Raw genomic sequence first — 19,957 nt, 5'->3', positions numbered from 1 at the left:
GAGGCTAGAGGTGTACCTATAGCGTATGTTAGGGCGATTAAGGATATGTACGACGGAGCCAAGACTTGGATTAGGACTGGAGAAGGGGGCTCGGAGCACTTTTCTGTCTTGATGAGGTTACATCAAGGTTCAACGCTTAGTCCGTTTCTTCCTTCCTTGGTGATGGATGCTTTGACGCAATACATTCAGGATGAGATGTCTTGTTGTTTGTTTTTTGTGGATAATGTTATCTTGATTAATGAGACTCGTTGTGTGGTTAATGCCAAATTGGAGGTTTGGAGGCAAACTCTTGAGTCTAAAGGGTTTAGGTTGAGTAGTTCCAAGACGGAATATTTGGAATGTAAGTTCATGAGTCCGATATGGTTGTTAAGCTTGATTCTCATCCTATCATTAAGAGAGATAGTTTCAAGTATCTGAGGTCGATGATTCAGGAGAATTGAGAGATTGACAAGGACGTCAATCATCAGATCGGGGTAGGGTGGATGAAATAGAGGCTCGCATCCAGTATCTTGTGTGACAAAAAGGTACCTCCCAAGATTAAAGGCAAGTTCTACAGAGTAGTGGTTAGACCGACTTTGTTGTATGGGGCTGAGTGTTGACCGGTGAAGAAGACCCACATCCAGAAGATGAATATGGCGGAGATGAGAATACTTCGATGGATGTGTGGGTGTACTAGGAAAGATAGGATTAGAAATGACGTTATTCGCGATAGAGTGAGAGTGGCTTCGGTGAAAGCCAAGATAAGGGAAGCGAGGCTAAGATGGTTTGGGCAATGATGAGGAGAAGCACAGATGCCCCAGTACGTAGGTGTGAGAGGTTGACCAAGGACGATTTCAAGCGTGGTAGAGGTATACCGAAGAAGTATTTGAGGGAGGTGATTAGACACGACATAGAGCAACTTCAGCTTACCAAGAACATTGCCCTGGATGGGAAGGTATGGAAGAGGCAAATTAGGGTAGAAGGTTATTAGGAGTTTAGGTTGTTGTATGCTTTGGTGTGGTGGTTGGAGTATCTTGCTTTTTTGGTTTTATTGAATTTGTTCACGTCTATTGTATCTTGTTCTATTGTTATCCCTTATCTTATCTTGGATTGCTTTATTTTGAGCTGGGGGTCTATCGGAAACAACCTCTCTATCTCACTTTTGAGGTAGTGGTATGGACTGCGTACACTTACCCTCCCAGACCCCACCTGGTGAGAATATACTGGGTATGTTGTTGTTGTATCATGTCAATGCTTTATGTAATAACAATAATATACTCAATCTAGTCTCACAAAATGAGGTCCAAGAACAATAGAATGTAGGTAGACCTAATCTTTGGCTTTGAGTTAGAGGGGTTATTTTCGATAGTTGAAAAGCAAGTTTTCATTTAAAAATAATAATAATAATAAAAATGAAAGAATAACAACAAAAAATACAATAATATTCGAAGTACAATAAACATGAGATAATAATGAAAATGAAGGAAAATAAACTCTAATATCAATACTACAACTACTAATATAGACGGTAGCAAGACAAAACATTACTCCCTACTGAATTGTGCCCTAAAATTGGGTCCTTTGCAACTTCATATCTAAAGTCACGTCATAGGTATGCCGACACTGTGTCGAGTCAGGTCGAATCACCTATCCTAATACTTTTTTCGTCTACCTCTACCTCTCTTTAAATCATTCATAACCAAACTCTTACACTTTTGCTCTAAGGCATTCATGCATCTCCTTTTCACATTGCCAAAATCATCTTAGACTCACTTCTAATATCTTATTAGTCTTTCAAAGTCATTATCTACCTTGTCGTGGATATCTTTATTTCCAATTCAATCTCTCATAATATGTCCATATGTCCAACACATCATCTTCGTTTTTGCAACTTTAATCTTCTAAATGTAAGAGATCTTGGTTGGACAACACTTTGCCATATACATCATACTTAGTTTAACTATCACTTTGTAGAACTTGTCTTTAAGTTTGGCGGCAACGTGTTATCACACAACACCCCTGATATAAGCCTCCATTTCATCCACTCTACACTGATATGACGAGTGACATCACTGTCAATTTCCTTATTTCATTGGATAAAGATTCGAGATACTTGAGGCATCTTTACTTTTGGATGACCTTGTATCAACCTCACTTTCATGCCACCCTTTTGGTCACATTACCGAAGTTGCACGCAAAAAAATTTAAACTGATCACATTCAACCTGAACTCTTTAAACCGTAAGGTTAGTCTCAAAATTTCTAGTTTAGCATTAAGTCTTTCGCTGGTCTCGTCAATCAAAACTGTGTTATCTACAACGAACACACACATTGACACCAAACTTATGTTTGATGCATAAATTTATCTATCGTCAAGGCGAACGAAATGGACTAATGATCGATCCTTGGTGCAATCCCATCAAAACTGAAAGTGCTTCGATTCTCCTCCCATTATCTTGACTCTATCATACATATCATTGATTGACTTAACATATATCACATGTACACCTCTAGCCTCCAAGTACCTCCTTCAAACCTCCCTATGGACTTTATTGTAAGTCTTCTTTTGCTTGATAAACTTCATATGCAAGTTCTTTTTCCTCTCTTTATGACATTGTCGAAGCTAGGAATTACACCAATGATTCAAATCTTTAGTTTATATTTGTAAAAATGAAAAATTGACCTATATACACTATTATTTTTTACATACACAAGATAATTTTTTGTACGAAATGCGTTCGAGTCCTCATTGAATCAATGTAACTACATGATACAAGAACAAACACAAGACAAGGAAATCAAGAGATATACAAGACAATAACACTAGAGAATCAAAGGCCCCACTCGGCTTCTCTATGTTTTCAAGACAACAACCACAATATTCAACAAGATATATAGAGAACACAAGATTACAATGACTATAGTGAATCGAAAAAAGCCCCACACGGATTCACTATATCAACACATAAACAACAAGATTACAACAACAAGAAAGTCACAAGTACATTAACAACAAAAAAGGAACCAACAGATACATCAAGATACAAGATAAATAGTTAGACCAAATGAAGGAATAATCTTAAGAACCCAAGAATTGTTATACTCTTGGACCTTTAACACTACCCACGACACAAACCTAACTCTACATTGATACAAGAGGGCCTTTTCCTCCCCTAAACACCAGCGTTTCAAGCCAATATGCAAACACAAGTGAATCTTCACTCGTCTAGCCCAAGTTTCGGTTGGAGCTTCTAAAGAGGGAGGCTAAAATGTTACAATGTTTCAAGTCTTGACAATGATCAACCAAGTCTCAAAAATCCTAAGTTGGTCTATTATATTACAACACAAAATAAGGCATAAATGACAAAAATGCCCTTTTAATTAAAATGCTCCAATGGGCTGCCCATGGAGTGCATACATAGGGTGATTTTGGACTTCATTAATACTTTAAGCTCGGGCCTTCTCTCGGTTGTCTTTGACATGCTCAAAATATTTTTGTCTACGAAGTCATACTCGTATCACTACAACACCGCTTATATTACTTGACCAATGTTCGTACGAGATGAATAACTTATTATAGGCAAACACATCTAGTCATTCAAAAGATATTAAAAAAAACAAATTCCTTTCATCAATTATTTATCACATAAAAATATATTCCAATCTCTAAATTATATGAATCAACATCCATCACTATCATTTAATCTCATCTTAGCCAACATTATTACACATAACAATAAAGAATATAAGTAGCTGTTTGGCCATAAAAACTACTTTTTTTCGGAGTTGGAGTTGGAGTTGAAGATGAAGTTGGAGTTGGAGTTGTGTTTGACCATGTCTTTTTGAATTTTTTTTGGACTTTTAAAAAATCTTTTTTAAATATGATTTTATGCCCTCAACTTTTAAAAATTAACAAAATCAATCAACTACTAATTTACCTACTAACATACAACCAAATATTGAGAAAATAATTTATATGTCTTCAATTGATAAAATAATTAACAACAAATTAATTATTATGATTGTTTTTCTTCTAAAATTTGAATAAAAATATCACAAGCACGAGCTAAATAAATTTATCTAATCATAATTGATTGAATAGAAAAAATATATTTTGATAAATATGATTGATGGATATAAATATATTTTATATATTCTTAATTTTGTTCATGAAAATTCTTAATTACTTTTACACGAATTAATTGTTTTATTGAATTTGATTGCTTATTTTTCATGTGATGAGTTTAGATATTTCAAATTGATCAAGACGAAAGATGAAGAAATAATTAGGTCCTTAAATTGTTGATCTGAAAGAATCAAATTTTAATCGGGTTGACCCTGAACAATTGGATCCTCAAATAGTTGACCCGATTTTCAAGAAATTGAATTGCTACTAGATGTCCTATCTGAATTTTTCTAGTGAGGAACCTGATTGTAGTGAGAGAAATGGTAATTCAAAGACGAAATTGAAATTTGGAGAGTGAAAGTTTAGTGGCAATGTAGGATAACCACAAGCTGATGAGATTAAGAATTGCTCGAGTTAGTCTCGTAACTTTGAAAATATAAAATAATGAAATATAAGGCGGTGAAAGAGATGATATCAGGAAAAAAATTGAAGAATTGAATTTTACCTCTTGGTTCGGTTTTTTTGAATATGAATCGGATTGGGTCTTTTAAATAGAATAAAATGGGTTGCTTGTTAGATAGATTAAATGGAGTGATTTTCTACGTGTATGCTGACGTGGACTGATTAAGGATTTTTTTTATCTACGTGGTGTGCTTGGTGACATTCCATTTGAGAGAAGGGTATTTTTGAGCTAAAAAATTAACAAAGGGATTTTTTTTAGTCAAAAAATTAACGGAGGAATATTTTTGAGCCAAAAAAATAAATAAAAGGGTGTTTTTGAGCCAAAAATAAAATAAAGGATATTTTTGATCCATTTCAAATAGCTTAGGTATTTTCGAGCCTTTTCTGAAATACTTAAAAAAAAAAAAAACAAAAAAAGATGAAAAGGGTGCCTCTCTTATAAGAGAATAAAATTTGTCCTTGTGGGCGGGAGGAGCAGCAACCCAATATTATAAGTAGGAGATTATCAAAATCTCACAATAATATTAAAACAAAATCTGCCTTCAACACACACACTAGTAGTATTTCACTCTCTTCTTCTCCCATTTCCATTTTTGTTGAACAAAGAAGATTGAGCGTTAAGAGAAGAGGTCTAATGGGGAATCCGAAAGTGAAGTGGACGTCGGAGGAGGAAGATGCCCTAAAAGCCGGCGTAGCAAAGCACGGTACCGGAAGGTGGAAGAATATCCTTAGGGATCCTGATTTCTCCTCTCTTTTGTCCAACCGCTCTAACATCGACCTCAAGGTAAATTTTGAACCGCCTAAACCACTGACCCAACCTTTTGTCATCTGTGCCGTTTTTTTTTTTTTTTTTTTTTTTTTTTTAAAATTTCCAGTACTTTTTGTATAGACTGTTTTTATCTCGAAGCCAAAGGAAGGTAGGTAGAGGTTACGCTTGGTATGTTTTTTTTTTTGTTGTGTGTACATAACAAATGAAAAAAATTACTCACTATATATATATACGGTGTTTTTTGTGTGGAGGGAGTTCGGGTGAACACCCTCCCGCCCTCCTAGATCCGCCCCTGATTCCTTGATTTTCGGGCTAGCTTGCTTGCACCTTGGCTATATCCACGGGATAGTAACTCTGTCCACTAAGGCTAGGATGGATGATGGCTTTGGTGGACAGAGTTACCTGATATGATATCTGATGTTGCTGGTGGGAGGTGATAGGTATCATGTAGATTTAGTAGAGGTGCGCTAAAGCTAGTCCGGGCACCATGGATATCAAAAAAAATAAAGGCTAGGACAGATGATGGCTTTGGTGGACAGAGTTACCTGATATCTGTTGTTGCTGGTGGGAGGCTAAGGTATCCTGTAGATTCAGTTGAGGTGCGTGAAAGCTGGTACGGGCACCATGGATATCAAAAAAATTAAAGGCTAGGACTGATGATAAGAAATCCCGTAGTATTTCTAGGTCACACTCTTTGGGTGTCGGGTTCAGACCTAATATTTATTGCAATGTTAATGATTTTATGCATAAATTTATACACCGTTGGCGAAAATATTGTCCAGATGAACTCGATGGTACAAGTCTGCATCTGCCCCTTGTTACAATGTGTATAGTGGCTTCACAGTGATTCGGTTCCCATTATTTTGTAGTATATGCACTTATGCAGTATTGAAGTATTCACCTGTCATGGGACTGCTTCTAACTGTGTGAATTTTGGGCTATTTATTCATAATTTTAGGGTATTGCAACTCCTTTCTTAATCATAAGGGGGTAGGGTCAGATTGTAGCTTCATTTCCTGCATTGTTCCTAAAGTGAGATGGCTGAAGATTGCAGCTAAAGACGTGGTGTGCTAATAAAATGTTATCTTGTCTTTCTTTTTCCCCGACCTTCAAAATGTTTGGATTTCATTGTTGCTGACCTCTATTTTCCATTTATACAGAGCCATATAGGGAAGAGCACAGAATGGAGTATAGACTTCTGAATGGGATCTGTATTATATTCTCTTTTTATTCCAAAAATGATTGTCAGGTTCCTTTCTTTTGTTTGTCTCAAATTCAAGCTCAATTTCCTCATCGATTCTTTTTTTTTCCTTCACTAGTCATTTCTTTTAAAGTGAGTAGTACTCAGTACTTTTCGATCTCTAAAGTCATATGGGGCCAGTTTTAAACCTAAAATACTCACACCCTAAGAAGTTTCCTTTGATTCTAGTTTTGGGCACAGTTTTCTCTATACCAACGTATCCATAACATCCATGTGGGGTCAAAGTAAGACTACAAATTGGGGATAGAGGGAGAATTTTTCAAAACATGGAACTCTTGTTTATGTTGGTGCCTTATGTCCAAACATCGCCTCTTTAACATACATATCAAATATTTGTTTGGACGATGTCCATTTACGTAAAAAAAGGGTACTAGGAGTGTGTTTCCATAATACAAAAAGGAGCAAGCACTGTTTTCTTTCAATCATTAAAATGCATACACTAATCTAAATGAGTGTTCCAGATTGAAGGAACTCAATCGGAAAAAGGGACTCTAGTTAGAAGATATGTAGCGAAATCTTTGCTCATGGAACTATTATTAATCTCGTTTGGAATTTCAGCTTTTACCAATTTACAAATGTGGCAGTGTCTCATCCAGATTAGGATTATTTTAGAAAATTTTCAAACTCAACATGATAGTCATCAAGCCTTTTTTTTTGTTTTTGAACAGGACAAATGGCGAAATATGTCTATTTACCCTGCTGGGCAAGGCTCTAAAGATAAATCTAGAGTTGCTCGTGCAAGACCAATGGCAATAGATGCACTTGTGCCTTCCACTGCTCAAAATGTTACGCCTATTGCTTCAGCATTCGAGCCTTCCCTTGCTCAAAGTGTTCCGGCTATCACTTCAGCATTCGAGAATGAAGCCATTGATGATCCTCCCAAAAACTCCCAAGAAGGCCTTCACCTGTACGCTCTACAACTTTATTGTTGAATTTGTCAAAACTAACTAATTGTATGCATGTATACTTGTTAAAGAGTACCTCCAGGGAATAGATTTTTTAAAACAAGCTCGTTAGTGTCATTTTTATTCTTCTTTCTAGTTGAAAGGGGAGAAAGAAATTACTCAAAATTTTGAAAGGGAATTGAAGGAGATTTCTTCTCCACTCCTCACCTCTTCCTCCCCACACCTCCCCCAAGAAAGGAGAAAAAGGATTTAACAGGTTTCTTAGGAAAAGTGTAGAGTTTCAGTTTTCAGTTTTTGCTCATCCCAGTGTACTATTTGGACTGTAAATCCCCTCCACATCATCCTTTGGGTGATGGATTTTAGTGATATATGAAATAGTTGCCTTCACTGAGAAAAAAGATAAGGAGACAAAGGAAGTTAACTGAAAGGAAAGAGGAAAAAGCTGAAAATGTATTTGTTCTTGTATGGCAGTACTAGTTGATCTTTCACTATCGAGCTGTTAAATCTATTTAATAGGATCCTTTGCAAATCTGTTGTAAAGTCTGCTAGCCACGTTAGTTTTTCTTGTATATAAAAAGTGGATGTCTGGATCTTCGCTGCTGGCATATATCCTTGGTTTGATGAAGTTTATTCCATTTAGACGTGTTTACAAGATTGTTATTTCCCCTGGATTCTTTACCATGTAAGGTAAAAAATGGAATGATGTAAGTGGAAGGCGGGAAAAGCAAATATCTATTAGTAAAGTGAATTTGAGATTATCTACATGTGCTATATTGAGGTTGAGAAGGTATATATTGCATGTTTTGGGCCTGGGAAGAATTGTTATATTCAAGTTTTGTACTGAGCACTTGGGCTTCCTAATGAGAAAATGATGGATCCCTAACTAATCTTGTTAGGGGGCAGCTCATAATGTTCATATCTATCTATTATGTGTGTCTGCATCTATCATTGGGTAGACGTCATACAATAACTGTCCTATCTCTAACATAACTTTTGTTTCATTTCTTGTGGAACAATCACATATGCACTTTGAACTTAAAAATGCCTACGATAGAAATCTTTCTCATCCTGCTTGTATGATTTATTTTTGTAAGTAACCCATCTACTGATCCATCCTTAGGCCAGTTGTCAAAATTTAATCTAATTTATTCAAGTTTGCTGGCTTTCATTGTATGTGATATCTCCATGCTTCCAGGTCTAATGATATGATCTTTGAAGCTCTGTCATCCATGAAGGGTTCAAATGGATCTGATCTTGGTGCCATTGTTGGATTTATTGAGGTGAGCTCAATCAGCTTATCGTTATTGCATTAAAACTTCCTTGGAAGTCGTGCTTTATACGACTTCACCATCTTCATGCTGACATGCTTGGTTTTGCTTCTTCCTGCTTTGCAGTTGACATCATAATGATATCAGACTTTTAGAGGTCATTTAATTAGTCAATGCATGTTGGAATTCTGTATGAAATGCTTTAATTTCATAAACATCAACCTTTTTGCCACAGACTTCTTTGACTTCTTGAGCCATATGTGGAGGCAATTTGCTTTAGCAATGAGTACCTTATAAAAAATTAGCAAAGAATACTTGTGCTTAATTTTCCAATGAATCCTGGTTCTAGGTTTTGCCCTCTATTTGCCTTCAAACGAGTTACGACAGTTCATGTGAATTTTCCACCACGTTCACTTTCTATTGGGGGTTTGTGCTAGGCCCTTAAGGTTCTTATCATCTTTCTAAAAACTATTGAGATATGCAAAGCCAGATAGCTTTTTCCCTTTTTCAGCCTCTTTTCTTTTGCAGTTAAATATGATTTTTTGAAAAAATATAAATATGTCAACTTGTCTTTCGGACGTAAATCTTTGAGCTTATGCTTCCGTGCAATGCAAGTCCCTAAGGGGATGACCTAGTGGTTGGGGCATGAGAATAGTTACAATTACAACATTTGGTTTGAGCCCACTTCAGCTTGGTTAACAAGTGTACCTTGCAACTTTGCTTATGGGGGTGGACAGATGCCCAGATGCCCGGCCAACACTGATAACGGTAAAAGAAAGGCTTTGTACTGAATATGTAGTTCTGTAACTTTTCCCTTTTTTTTTTTTTAAAAAAAAGGATTTCTGTGTATTACAAACACACATTTGATGTCCTTCTATAAGTTTAAATATACACACTTAACAACTCAAATAGAGGAAGTGATGTCCTTTTGTTTAGATTTTTTATCTGTTGATGTGTCAAACTCTTTCATGTGTTCCTTTATCTTTTGTTTAAAAAGGAACAAACAAAAAAGAGAAGTGCTGTATGATCTTCTAGTAACTTTTTAATGACAATTCCATTTTGATTACCATTGCATTTAAACTTTACAAAGGAAGTTGGCTTTATTCTATTCTTATTGCAGCAACGACATGAAGTACCACAACATGCTAGAAGGTTATTGACAACAAAGTTGAGAAGACTCGTATTGCAAGGAAAACTTGAAAAGGTAAATAATTTCTTAAGTCCTTAAAGTAAGCTTCCGGGAGTATTTTCTTGACTGCAACATTAGTGAAGAATGAAGATCTCTTCATTATTAACTGCCTATCTCATGTAGATGGATGACTTTATACTTGTTTTACCTTGCAATTGAGGAATTTGGACAACTGTGGTTCAGTTGATGCATCTAATGCTCCGTTAGGCTGATTGCATCTTTAAATTGCTTTTAGTGTTATTATTTGGGGAGAATCTTCCCCAATTATTCATCAGCATATAAATGATGATGCATCTAAGTAGTCACTGCACATAGCTTAAAGTCAACAACCATTGATATATTAAGCCTGATACTGCAGCCTTCTGGAAAAATGAAGGTGAAACAGGTTATTTCCAAGTTCTGACTTGCAAAGCAGTTGCAGATCCTTCGATTTGAATTCTGTTCTTTGCATTTCATGGGGCGGATAACATCTCATGTCCAGTTGTCTGTGAAAGAAAACAACGATAGAGGGAAGCATAATCTTTTGGCACTTGGAAGACAAGGATATGCTGTTACTCTTTTATCTGCAATAAGCATCACTTTATAAATGTAGTCTTCATACTTTTGGAACCCTGAACATCCTGCTTTGGCACACTTCTTGACCTGAAGCTTTAGCATTCCTCTTTATTTGATAAAATGCAGGTCGAGAACTGCTATAAGATGAAAGATGCAACATCAGAAACCAAAATACCTACTCCAAAACAAAAACATGTCCGCTCATGGCCAGTTCCAAATTCGGCTGTAAAAGTCTCCTGTGGAACAACAGAAGAAGCTGCAAGGATTGCTGCTGAAAAGATTGTTGATGCAGAACGTAAGTGTTTCTTGGAAGTTGAAGCGATTAAAGATGCAGAAGTGACGTCAAAAATGGCTGAGGAAGCAGAGACAATGTTACTACTTGTCAAAGAGATCTATGAACAGTGTAAGTGTTCTGGTTGTTACGTAACGTGCTACATTATGTAGGGATGATTTAGGAACATAATTTAAGGTTTTGATGTTTCAGTGTTTAAATGCATCTCTCAATCCTTGGGTTGGCTTTGCTAATCAAACAGATGTTTCTTATCTTTTTGCCTCTGTGATGTTGTTTCCAGGTTCGCGAGGTGGAGTTGTTCTCTTGGCTTGATCACCATGTGCAGTGGTTTGTATATACTGCTCGTTGAGATGTGGAGATGCTTTTCAATTTCTGATAGCAGTGGGTTCCTAGCTCAAGGGTGCCAACCAAAGTAAATTTCCTTTAGAAGTATACTTGAGAAAAATTATAGCCACATCCTGAAGCTTCAGAGATGGCGATCGTTTATATCTTGTGTATCCTATCCATCTAAGCTCTTTAGTACAGGCTGTAGGTATAGCTCTACATTCAAATTTCATTAAATCCTTTTCATAGATTTTGCTGATGACCTTTTCACTTATATTTTAGCGAGAGGAGACTATATAGATGAGAATTTTATTGTTACTGGTATACATAATCAACCAGCTCTGTGGAGGTAATTGTTTTACAGAAACTTGGCATACTGGTTGAATTCTTTCTTGAGTTTTTTTGCCTTTTGTCCACCCCTGAAGAAAGCCATGCTCATCTATTTCCTGGAACCAAGATTCCCTGAGGTTTCTTGTTGGTGATAACATGCTTTGGGTTTTACTTTCTAAGCTTTAAACAATTCACCAAATGCCTAGCCAGGAAAAGAACTTTGTGCACTTTGTCCACTGAATATTGGTGGAAGTGTTCGTCAACAAAGCGAGTTAACTTCACTTTCTAGACCTACTTTGAAATGCTTTACCTTGAGCCGAGGGTCTATCAATAACAACCTCTCTACCTCCCAAGGTAGGGTTAAGGTTTACGTACGCTCTACTCTACCCTACTCTCTTCAGACTCTATCTGTGAGACTACATTTGGTAAGTTATTATTGTTTTGCTTTTTTTCGATGCAACTTAAGTTTTCTTCCGCTTCAAACATTTAAATATTCATGTCATCAGGGATCCTAATACTCACACTTCACTTCTCGTGGATTATAAATTAAGTGCATATGGTTGTTGACTATAGATTTGATCTGATGAGGTGGATCTAGGCTTGGATCTGTTAAGTTCAGCAGCACGCGAACGTGCTCATTTGACGTTGGTGAAATTGATAAAATTGTATCCCCTGTGGAAGAAAATTAGCTGCAAAATAGATATGAAATACTCTTCAAAATTTGCATGCCGTATTCATTTTGCTTGGTATATATTCTCTCCTCTTCACCCTCCAACACACCTCATCTTCTCCCCAACATCCGTATATTCTCTCCTCTTCACCCTCCAACACACCTCATCTTCTCCCCAACATCCGATCTCGTCCTCACCTACCATAATATTTGTATTTGTGCAAGATGCTTTCCGGATAATAATTATTGGTTACGTACCAAACATAAAAATAAGTAAGAAACCCACTTATTTTTGTAAAAAATATTTTCCTTCGTAAACACATCCACACGCAAAGTCGTCCACTCAAGAATCTCAGACAAGTCCTATTTTTTTTTTTCCTTTTCTCTCTGTAAACTGCCTGATGCAACAATCCGGAACCAGTTTGAATCTAACGGTATGAAGTCGCACAAAATAAGCCCAATTAGGATCCACAATATTCCTGAAGGAGATATAAACTGCTTTACTAATGACAACGTCAATCAAGCAAGTAATGGATTTAGGAAAGACGTACAGAGATGATAGTTTACCCAGAAAAAGAGTTGAACTAGTACTCATCATAGTTACAATGGAACAGGTAAGATCAGGAATTACAAAGTCCAATAGAGAGAGCTAAGAGACAGATAGAGCAAAAGAGATTGTTTACATCGCAGCAAAATTACCAAAAATGCTTCTCCCCTCCCCCGGTAATAAACAAACAGTTTCACGAGCTCCAACTACAAAAGTACAAGCCCAAGCTCCGATGATCTTAAAACATGCTTTGTTCGATAATTGTAGAGATAGTAGTGAAGCTTTCCATCACCGGGGCCAAACTTCAGTTCCTTCAAGAAACTATCATTCTGCATAACATCTAGGGCATTGAAAACATCAAAATCCTTCTTCTTTGCCACAATAAGGGCATCATTCATCAACTGAATCAATGGGGTCTTTGTAGAGACATTGTAATACGAATAAGCAGCTTTTAGAGTGGTATGATTCTGGTTACCAAGAATTGATGAAGGGAGTGTGTAGAAACTGCAGAAGTCGGTGATTTCATGAGTCACAGGGCTTTCAACCAGAAAACTGTCAATAACGCCCTCCTTCGGCAGAAGCCAGTGTTCCACATCATTTTCATCAAAGTCAGGCGCAACCACAAACTGCTTCAAGTAATTCCTAAGCAATCGAGTAACTGCAGGAACATCATGGGGCTCCATCTTCCTGAACCCAGGTGTGACGGTCTGATCAGGTAACTTATACAGCTTTATTGTACGGCTCATTGTCATCCTTGCACCGAGCCTGGAAAACCCGACATCAATTAGCTTCTTTGGATTCAGAGATCTATGCCAATATTGACAGGTTGATATGGGTGTTGGAAGGACCACCCCAGCTGTATAAGCAGCTTGCCAAATATTCTCCATATGAACCCTCCTTGTGACCTCTTTTATCATGACAGGAGCAAGTCTTTTTGATCTAAGCTTCTTATGAACACACAGAAAATTGATCTCTGCCATAATCACAACAGTATCTCGGACACGTATCTTTGCAGGTACCCCTGTAATAAAAGCAACCAACTTCTTTGAGGTCTTCACTCTGACTCCAATGTGCCAGCTCCTGTAATAACCTGGAGGGCGAAGTGCCCATCTAAGAAATTCTTTAGAGTAATTGAACCTAAACATGTTCTCATCATCCTCAACATAGTTGTTTGTTAGGAGAACATAGACCTCATTGCACATCTCCTCCGAGTCCATATCACAGGTGGTCCACTCATATGGACTTGGAAGGTTGTAAGGCTCCTGCTTAACTTCTGATAACGGAGTTGGAGGTTCAATAGGGCCTTCAGGCAAGCTTGTATCCCCAAGATCCTTAAACTGTCCCACAGGTTGAGTCTCCCAAAACTTATGTCTCTTTGCAAGCGAGAGAGATTCCTGAACTTGTCGTGCCAAGGAATCAATGGATACCTCATTACCACTCTCTGGAGCTAAATTATCATCAGAAGTTTGGTTATGGTTCTCGGTTGCCTTACTGTTGTCAGCCATTTCACCAGCTTCAGTGTATTATTCTCTGTCATTACATCATAAATTCAAAACCCAGAGCAAATGACTTAAAGAATAAGCAATAAACCACCATATAGTGATAACTGGCAAGAGAGATCTAAAATATGTAATTAAACATCAAGGGGATTATGAGGGCTGTTAACAGCTTTTATTTGGTGTTAACACGGAAGGAACTCAAGAAAGTGAGATCACCAGGAAGGAGGTGGTTCAAAGGGGTAGGATCCAGCTCAGTGAGAGCCATACACTTAAATCTTTTACCCTTTTGGCATAAAGCAAATTTAAAAAACAACATAGAAGTTCTTTTCGGAATTTATTGGCTCCCTTTGTTTTTGTTAGATGAATAGAATTAGCCAGTTTTTGCAGTAAAATGGGACTGTAACAACTACTTGATGAACAAAAAATACTTGCCTTCATACCCCCCCCCCCCCCCCAAAAAAAAAATAAAAATAAAATAATAATAATAATAATAATAAATAGCCCTAATAGTAGAGGGTTGTCTCACTTATCTTACCTTACTAGTAGTCACAGTATTTGTAACACCTCGATAAATTTTAAAATTAATTTTAATGTTTTAGATGAGTATAATTTTTAATTCATAGAGATTTACGTGGTACATATATTTTAAAGAAAATTATATTATTTTGTGTGTGTATGTAAATATAGTGTATGCAATGCGTAAAGGAAATAAATGAATTAATTTAATACTTTAAATCCTCACTATGTGGGAATACACTGGGTTTGTTGTTGTTGTTGTAATTTAGTACTTTAAATAAGTACAACTTTTGATCTATGAAGGGTTATTAAGTGGTGTGTACATACTTGATAAGGAATTATATTTTGAACAATATATTGTTGTGCCAAAGATGGTAAGAAAATTAAAGTGTGCTCTTTATTTGCACTAAGATGCTAATATTAGAAAGTAGTGGAAATATTTTATAAAATTCTCAATAAGCAAATGATTATTATAATATTTAGTGCTAAGGGGAGGGGGGAATTAACACTTTGAGGGGGCCATTAACACTTTAACTGGAAGTGTTCCAGAAACCAAATAAGCATGCCCTACCCTGTACCTTTACCTCTCGTTTATTACTCTATTTCTCCGCTTCCCACCAAAAAGAAAAGGAAATTATTTTGAAAAATCAAGTGGAGGATTAAGGGCTAGGAAGGAATTTCTGCGCATGAGAGGCATATCGCTACGACCCTAAGCTAGTCTTTATTTGAGAAATTCTTAAATTCTATCAAGAATTCAAGTTGGGGTTAATTCCCAAAAAGGTAATTTTTATTCACTCCGTACTTGAATTTAATTATAGAATATATGTTGAGATGTAATACTAGTTGTTGATTGTTGTTTAATTGAATCCTTGCACTCTTTTTGGAGTGAGTTCTTGAGAAGGAGAAACTGCAAGAAAAGAGGGGTTTTTAGGGATTTCTATCAATTGGTTGATTTAATGGTGTATTATATTAGTTGAAAAAGTTAGAACTCATTTCGGATTATCGTTAAGAAATTACATTGATTTCGGGCGTAATCGAAGAGTGTTGAATTAAATTGTTAAATGTTCCTACGAGTTACTAATGGACACACATGTTACCCTTGTAGTTAGTGAATTGCCTAGTGAATAGCGGAAGTTGCTGGTTGGAAAGATAAAAGTTGTACTCCCGCGGGTTGAGTTATTTGGGGCCCGAAATACTATCATAGCTAAATAAGCACTAAGGTATGTAAAGCTAAAACCTCCTTCGTTGTTAGGACACAATCTATTGTCACTTGTTTCTCCTAAAAGAGTCAATATAGCCTATTTGAATAGGTGAATAGAGCCTTCAATTCCTATATGTTTAACCCACAACTACCTGCCTAATATGCTCTCAATATCAATACGTCCGTTCCATTTGAAATTTCTTGCCTTCACACTTTCTGCATTTATTTGCTGAAGTCACAATATTCAAGTTTCTCTTGTCAAGCCAAGTATCAATAGAGTTACGCCTGATAATACTCGTATTCATTAGAAATTCTTAGAAGTCTCGAGGTGTATAGGTGTCGCATGCTATAAATTAAAGTAAATGGCCATAACATAGCTGCACTAGTATAGCTGACCACATAGCGACGCATTATAAGTTGATATAATGAAAGGACTAGCGTTTAAACAGATGGATCTTATTAAGGAAGTTAGTTGTATATGGAATACTATCCGCCTGGCTAAATAACCATCATTATAATTTACTTGGCCTATAAAGCAGTATATGTTAAAGATTTATCATTATCGAGGGAGGGTATTAGGTTTTGCTTGGCACACGCGCGACGTAATTTTGTGCACAAAATTGTGACCATACCACTACAATGCGCCCAAACATTGTGGCGTACCCACCCTTGTGGCATCATTTGCATTTGGAGTCAGCTGGGGTGTCCCTGACTCGAGCTAATATATGACACATAACCCTTATAGTGAGCCCCAAGCAAGGGCGTACCCTGTATCAAACCGCGATTATAGTTATACGTATAAAATCATAGTCGGGAGTAGCTGGGTAACACATATGGTACACTTGATATAGAATGCCCTTGGTGGGCTATCATGTGATTATTTGTATTAAGAGTGGGCATAGGACATCACTTAGGCAAATTACTAGGCCCTTAATAACGATGATTTACTCACAAGCGGTTACATGATAAGGTAATAAGGCAGATAAATAGGTAATAGTCTTATATGGTATATTTGTCACCCGTTCTTTCATAGGTTATAGTTTCATATAAGAGGTTCTAGTATTCAGTCGTCCGCAACTGCTCATTCTATTGTTTGACTCATTAAGCATCCTTATACGTTTACTTATTATTCTGTCTGCTTTACATACTAGTACACGTTCGGGGGCACTGTATTTCTGTAAATACAGGATCAGGTATATTGATGAGCAGACTTCTATACTAGGCACTTGTGGTATTCAGCAAAGCAGTCGGTGAGCTCCTCTCTTATCGGGGGCTATTAAACATCGAGTACTATTTAATCGTATTTCTAGTTATAGTTTGGGTATGTAGGGCCCCTGCCCCGGCCACCTTCTCCAGTACAGTTATAATTTCTCTTAGAGGCATCGTAGACCGAGATAAGTTCTCATACGTGGTCATAGTTCCATATGTTTATATCAAATAAGTGTTCAATGAGATAGAATTGAGTTGTACATAGTACATAGCCCTTTATTATTGTTTGTAAATTGTAACTCCTCCGCATAGTATATATGTCAGTCACATAGCTGATGCTCATACGGTTCTTGTCCGCCCTGTCTAGGCTAGGCTAGGGGCGTGACAGTGTTACTCAGGGAGTTTCCTATCCCTTGAAGTCTGTTATTTAAGTGTTGTTTCTTGCACTTTGATATCGTGTTATTTTATTGTAATTATGTTTCCTTTTCAACATGGTTTGACATGATCTCTATAGTATTTTGACGTGACTTCTTTACTCCTAACTCTTTTTTATGTCGATCGGAAACAACCTCTTCACTCAAGGTAGGGGTAAGGTCTACGTAAAACCTACCAGTGGCGGAACCAAAAATTATATTAAGGGGTGTTACAACATAAAGAAAGTAGATAAGGTGAAGAATCGAATCATTATAGGGCTACATCTTCTTGAAGATTTTCAAATTTTAAAGAAACGTGGATCTGACTCCACACTCTTGCTTATTTTAATCTTTCACTACTTAAGTATTATCATTTATAATATCATCATAGAATTGGTTATTAACTCTGTGATGATCATAGACTATTTAGTTCTTTCTTTTCTTATTTTTTACATGAATGTTAATTAGAAGAGGTTTTGTTATGCCTCAATAGGATTAGTAAGGCAAGGCACAGCCCCCTTGATTGTACTTTTTCTTTTGAGTTTTGCTTTTAATATATATATAAATAAACTAGCCCTGGGCGTAGATAGATGTAGAAAATAAATTTGTCCTAGCTAAACAATGTAATTTTCCGGCAAAGACACCTCTTAGTATAAGGTGGCTCTGCCACTACACTCTGCCCTCTCAAACCTCACTTGAGAGATTATACTGGTATGTTGTTGTTTATAAAAAAAAAAAAAGAAGAAGACCTCCAACTAGATATACCAAGTACATTTATTCTAATAGGAATGTTCGTATACAGTATAAAACACACGGAATCCATCAAAATATCAAGCTGATTGATGAGCATATAACAACAGGAACAATGTATCAAACCGAAAATTGATGTATCCTAATAACAAATAATAGAATATGCAATATTCTAACTCTTAAACGAGCATTTCCAGCTCGTTTACCAAATCAAACATCATATTTTCCACTGTAACATGACTTCATATCCACGCTAATTGACACTTAATTCAAAATCGATCACAGTGTGATACTAACAACACATAAGGAAACAACAATAAAGCATATGTAAAATTCAAAATTAAAATTACAATAAGGTAAAAAATAGAATTTTAATTTTAGGCGAATGAATAGAGAATGAAGGAATCGGACCTAGTAGGGCCTTCGAATTCCGTCCGGCGACGGAGATCTAGGGTTCAACAGGGGCACCGGAGAAAGCAAGGAATATTGAAATGGTAGAAAATTGGAAGCAACGAAAAGCTATGGATGGAATATAGAAATATTAAAAATGGAGAATGGAGATGGGCCGCCTTTTCTATATGGGCTTTGTTCATTATTCTTCCTAAAAATTACATATATACACAAATTTAAAGTTAAATAATTACAAAAAAAAAAAAAATCCCCAATTGATAAAGTAATTACACAAATCTCATAATAATTATAGAAATTCCTTTATTGGGTATTTTCTCTCTCATCAACATTATACATGTAACAACCGGTTTCATCCTTCCGTCTTTTACTCCCTTATACTCCATGATCAAACCATTATTTACTCCATTTTTGAAACCCCTCTTTTTACGGTATACTTGAAGTAAAATCTACTTGTGGTTATCAAATTGTAAGTTATTCAATAGTTAATTATTTTTAATATTGTACTTCATTAATTTTTTGATTTTTTTTTGTTAAACTTTTCCAAATCGGGGGTTTTCCTTTTTTTTGTTTTTTTTTTCATATTCAAATTATAGTATTGTTCAAGCTTATTTAAGTTAAGTAGTTCGTCTTTTTGTTATTTTTCATATGGTACAAGTTAGATCTGAGATTTTCTTGTTTTTAGTTCGATTTTCAATACTGTTAACTTAAAATAGTGTTATTTGGTAATGGATAATCCTCCAAGTTTTAGTTTAGGAATTACTCAGTTAGATGCAACTGTACAAGATATTCCACTTGAATTTGTTCTTGCTACATCTGATGAACAGGATCCTGATTGGGCAGAGAATCGATCAAAGCACAGAAACGACTCTGTTACAATGAAGAAATTGACAAATAAGGTTGCTTCTAAATCGAAGAAGTCTACTTCAAAAGCCAGTAAAAAGAAATTTGATGATTCCGATCGACCACGTCTGCCGATGGCATTTACTATGACTGTATGTATAATTTGAAACATGTATAATATTACATCATACATTAGTGTTTCATCAAAGGAATGTATAATATAGTTGCTCTGAAATATTATTGTAAAGGTTATACATTCTAATAAAGCTGATATTATTTTTTGAGATGTATAAGTTACCTCATACATGTGTATTTTATGTTTATGTTTTGGTCTGTCATAATTTGTTAGATGTATACATAACCATCATACATGTAGTGTATATGTTGGACTGAAATTTTTTATAAATGTATTTTCTGTTTATGTTTTGGTCTGTTATAATTT

At 36.1% G+C, this 19,957-nt stretch overlaps 2 protein-coding genes across 3 annotated transcripts; one reads left to right on the top strand and one right to left on the bottom strand.

Moving 5' to 3' along the window:
- Positions 1 to 5,026: 5,026 nt before the first annotated feature.
- Positions 5,027 to 11,514, top strand: LOC107861711 (telomere repeat-binding factor 4). Of its 2 annotated transcripts, none has more exons than XM_016707046.2 (6): positions 5,027 to 5,350; positions 7,265 to 7,503; positions 8,697 to 8,781; positions 9,890 to 9,973; positions 10,640 to 10,916; positions 11,086 to 11,514. In XM_016707046.2, the coding sequence occupies exons 1-6, from the start codon at positions 5,201 to 5,203 to the stop codon at positions 11,115 to 11,117; spliced, it is 867 nt and encodes a 288-aa protein (XP_016562532.1). In that variant the 5' UTR covers positions 5,027 to 5,200; the 3' UTR covers positions 11,118 to 11,514. The 2 variants fall into 2 exon arrangements, with proteins under 2 accessions (XP_016562532.1, XP_047266140.1); XM_047410184.1 differs by lacking the exon at positions 5,027 to 5,350 and adding an exon at positions 5,512 to 6,584.
- Positions 11,515 to 12,644: 1,130 nt separating this feature from the next.
- LOC107861713 (glycylpeptide N-tetradecanoyltransferase 1) lies at positions 12,645 to 18,924 on the bottom strand. Its single transcript, XM_016707047.2, has 2 exons — positions 18,676 to 18,924; positions 12,645 to 14,206 (listed from the first exon to the last, which is right to left on the bottom strand). The coding sequence occupies exon 2, from the start codon at positions 14,179 to 14,181 to the stop codon at positions 12,883 to 12,885; it is 1,299 nt and encodes a 432-aa protein (XP_016562533.1). The 5' UTR covers positions 14,182 to 14,206; positions 18,676 to 18,924; the 3' UTR covers positions 12,645 to 12,882.
- Positions 18,925 to 19,957: the final 1,033 nt, after the last annotated feature.

This window comes from Capsicum annuum, chromosome 3 (genome assembly GCF_002878395.1).
Source record: "Capsicum annuum cultivar UCD-10X-F1 chromosome 3, UCD10Xv1.1, whole genome shotgun sequence".
Taxonomy (NCBI): domain Eukaryota; kingdom Viridiplantae; phylum Streptophyta; class Magnoliopsida; order Solanales; family Solanaceae; genus Capsicum; species Capsicum annuum.
The sequence above is the reverse complement of the archived record's forward strand: the minus strand, read 5'-3'. Positions and strand labels throughout refer to the sequence as shown.

What these genes read in the sequence shown, in the direction of transcription:
- LOC107861711 (XM_016707046.2), top strand. Translation starts at nt 5,201, where the DNA reads ATGGGGAATCCGAAAGTGAAGTGGACGTCGGAGGAGGAAGATGCCCTA. An exon ending in CCATTGTTGGATTTATTGAG is followed by an intron (nt 8,782 to 9,889) that starts GTGAGCTCAATC and finishes TTCTTATTGCAG; the next exon opens with CAACGACATGAAGTACCACA. An exon ending in TGCAAGGAAAACTTGAAAAG is followed by an intron (nt 9,974 to 10,639) that starts GTAAATAATTTC and finishes GATAAAATGCAG; the next exon opens with GTCGAGAACTGCTATAAGAT.
- LOC107861713 (XM_016707047.2), bottom strand. Translation starts at nt 14,181, where the DNA reads ATGGCTGACAACAGTAAGGCAACCGAGAACCATAACCAAACTTCTGAT.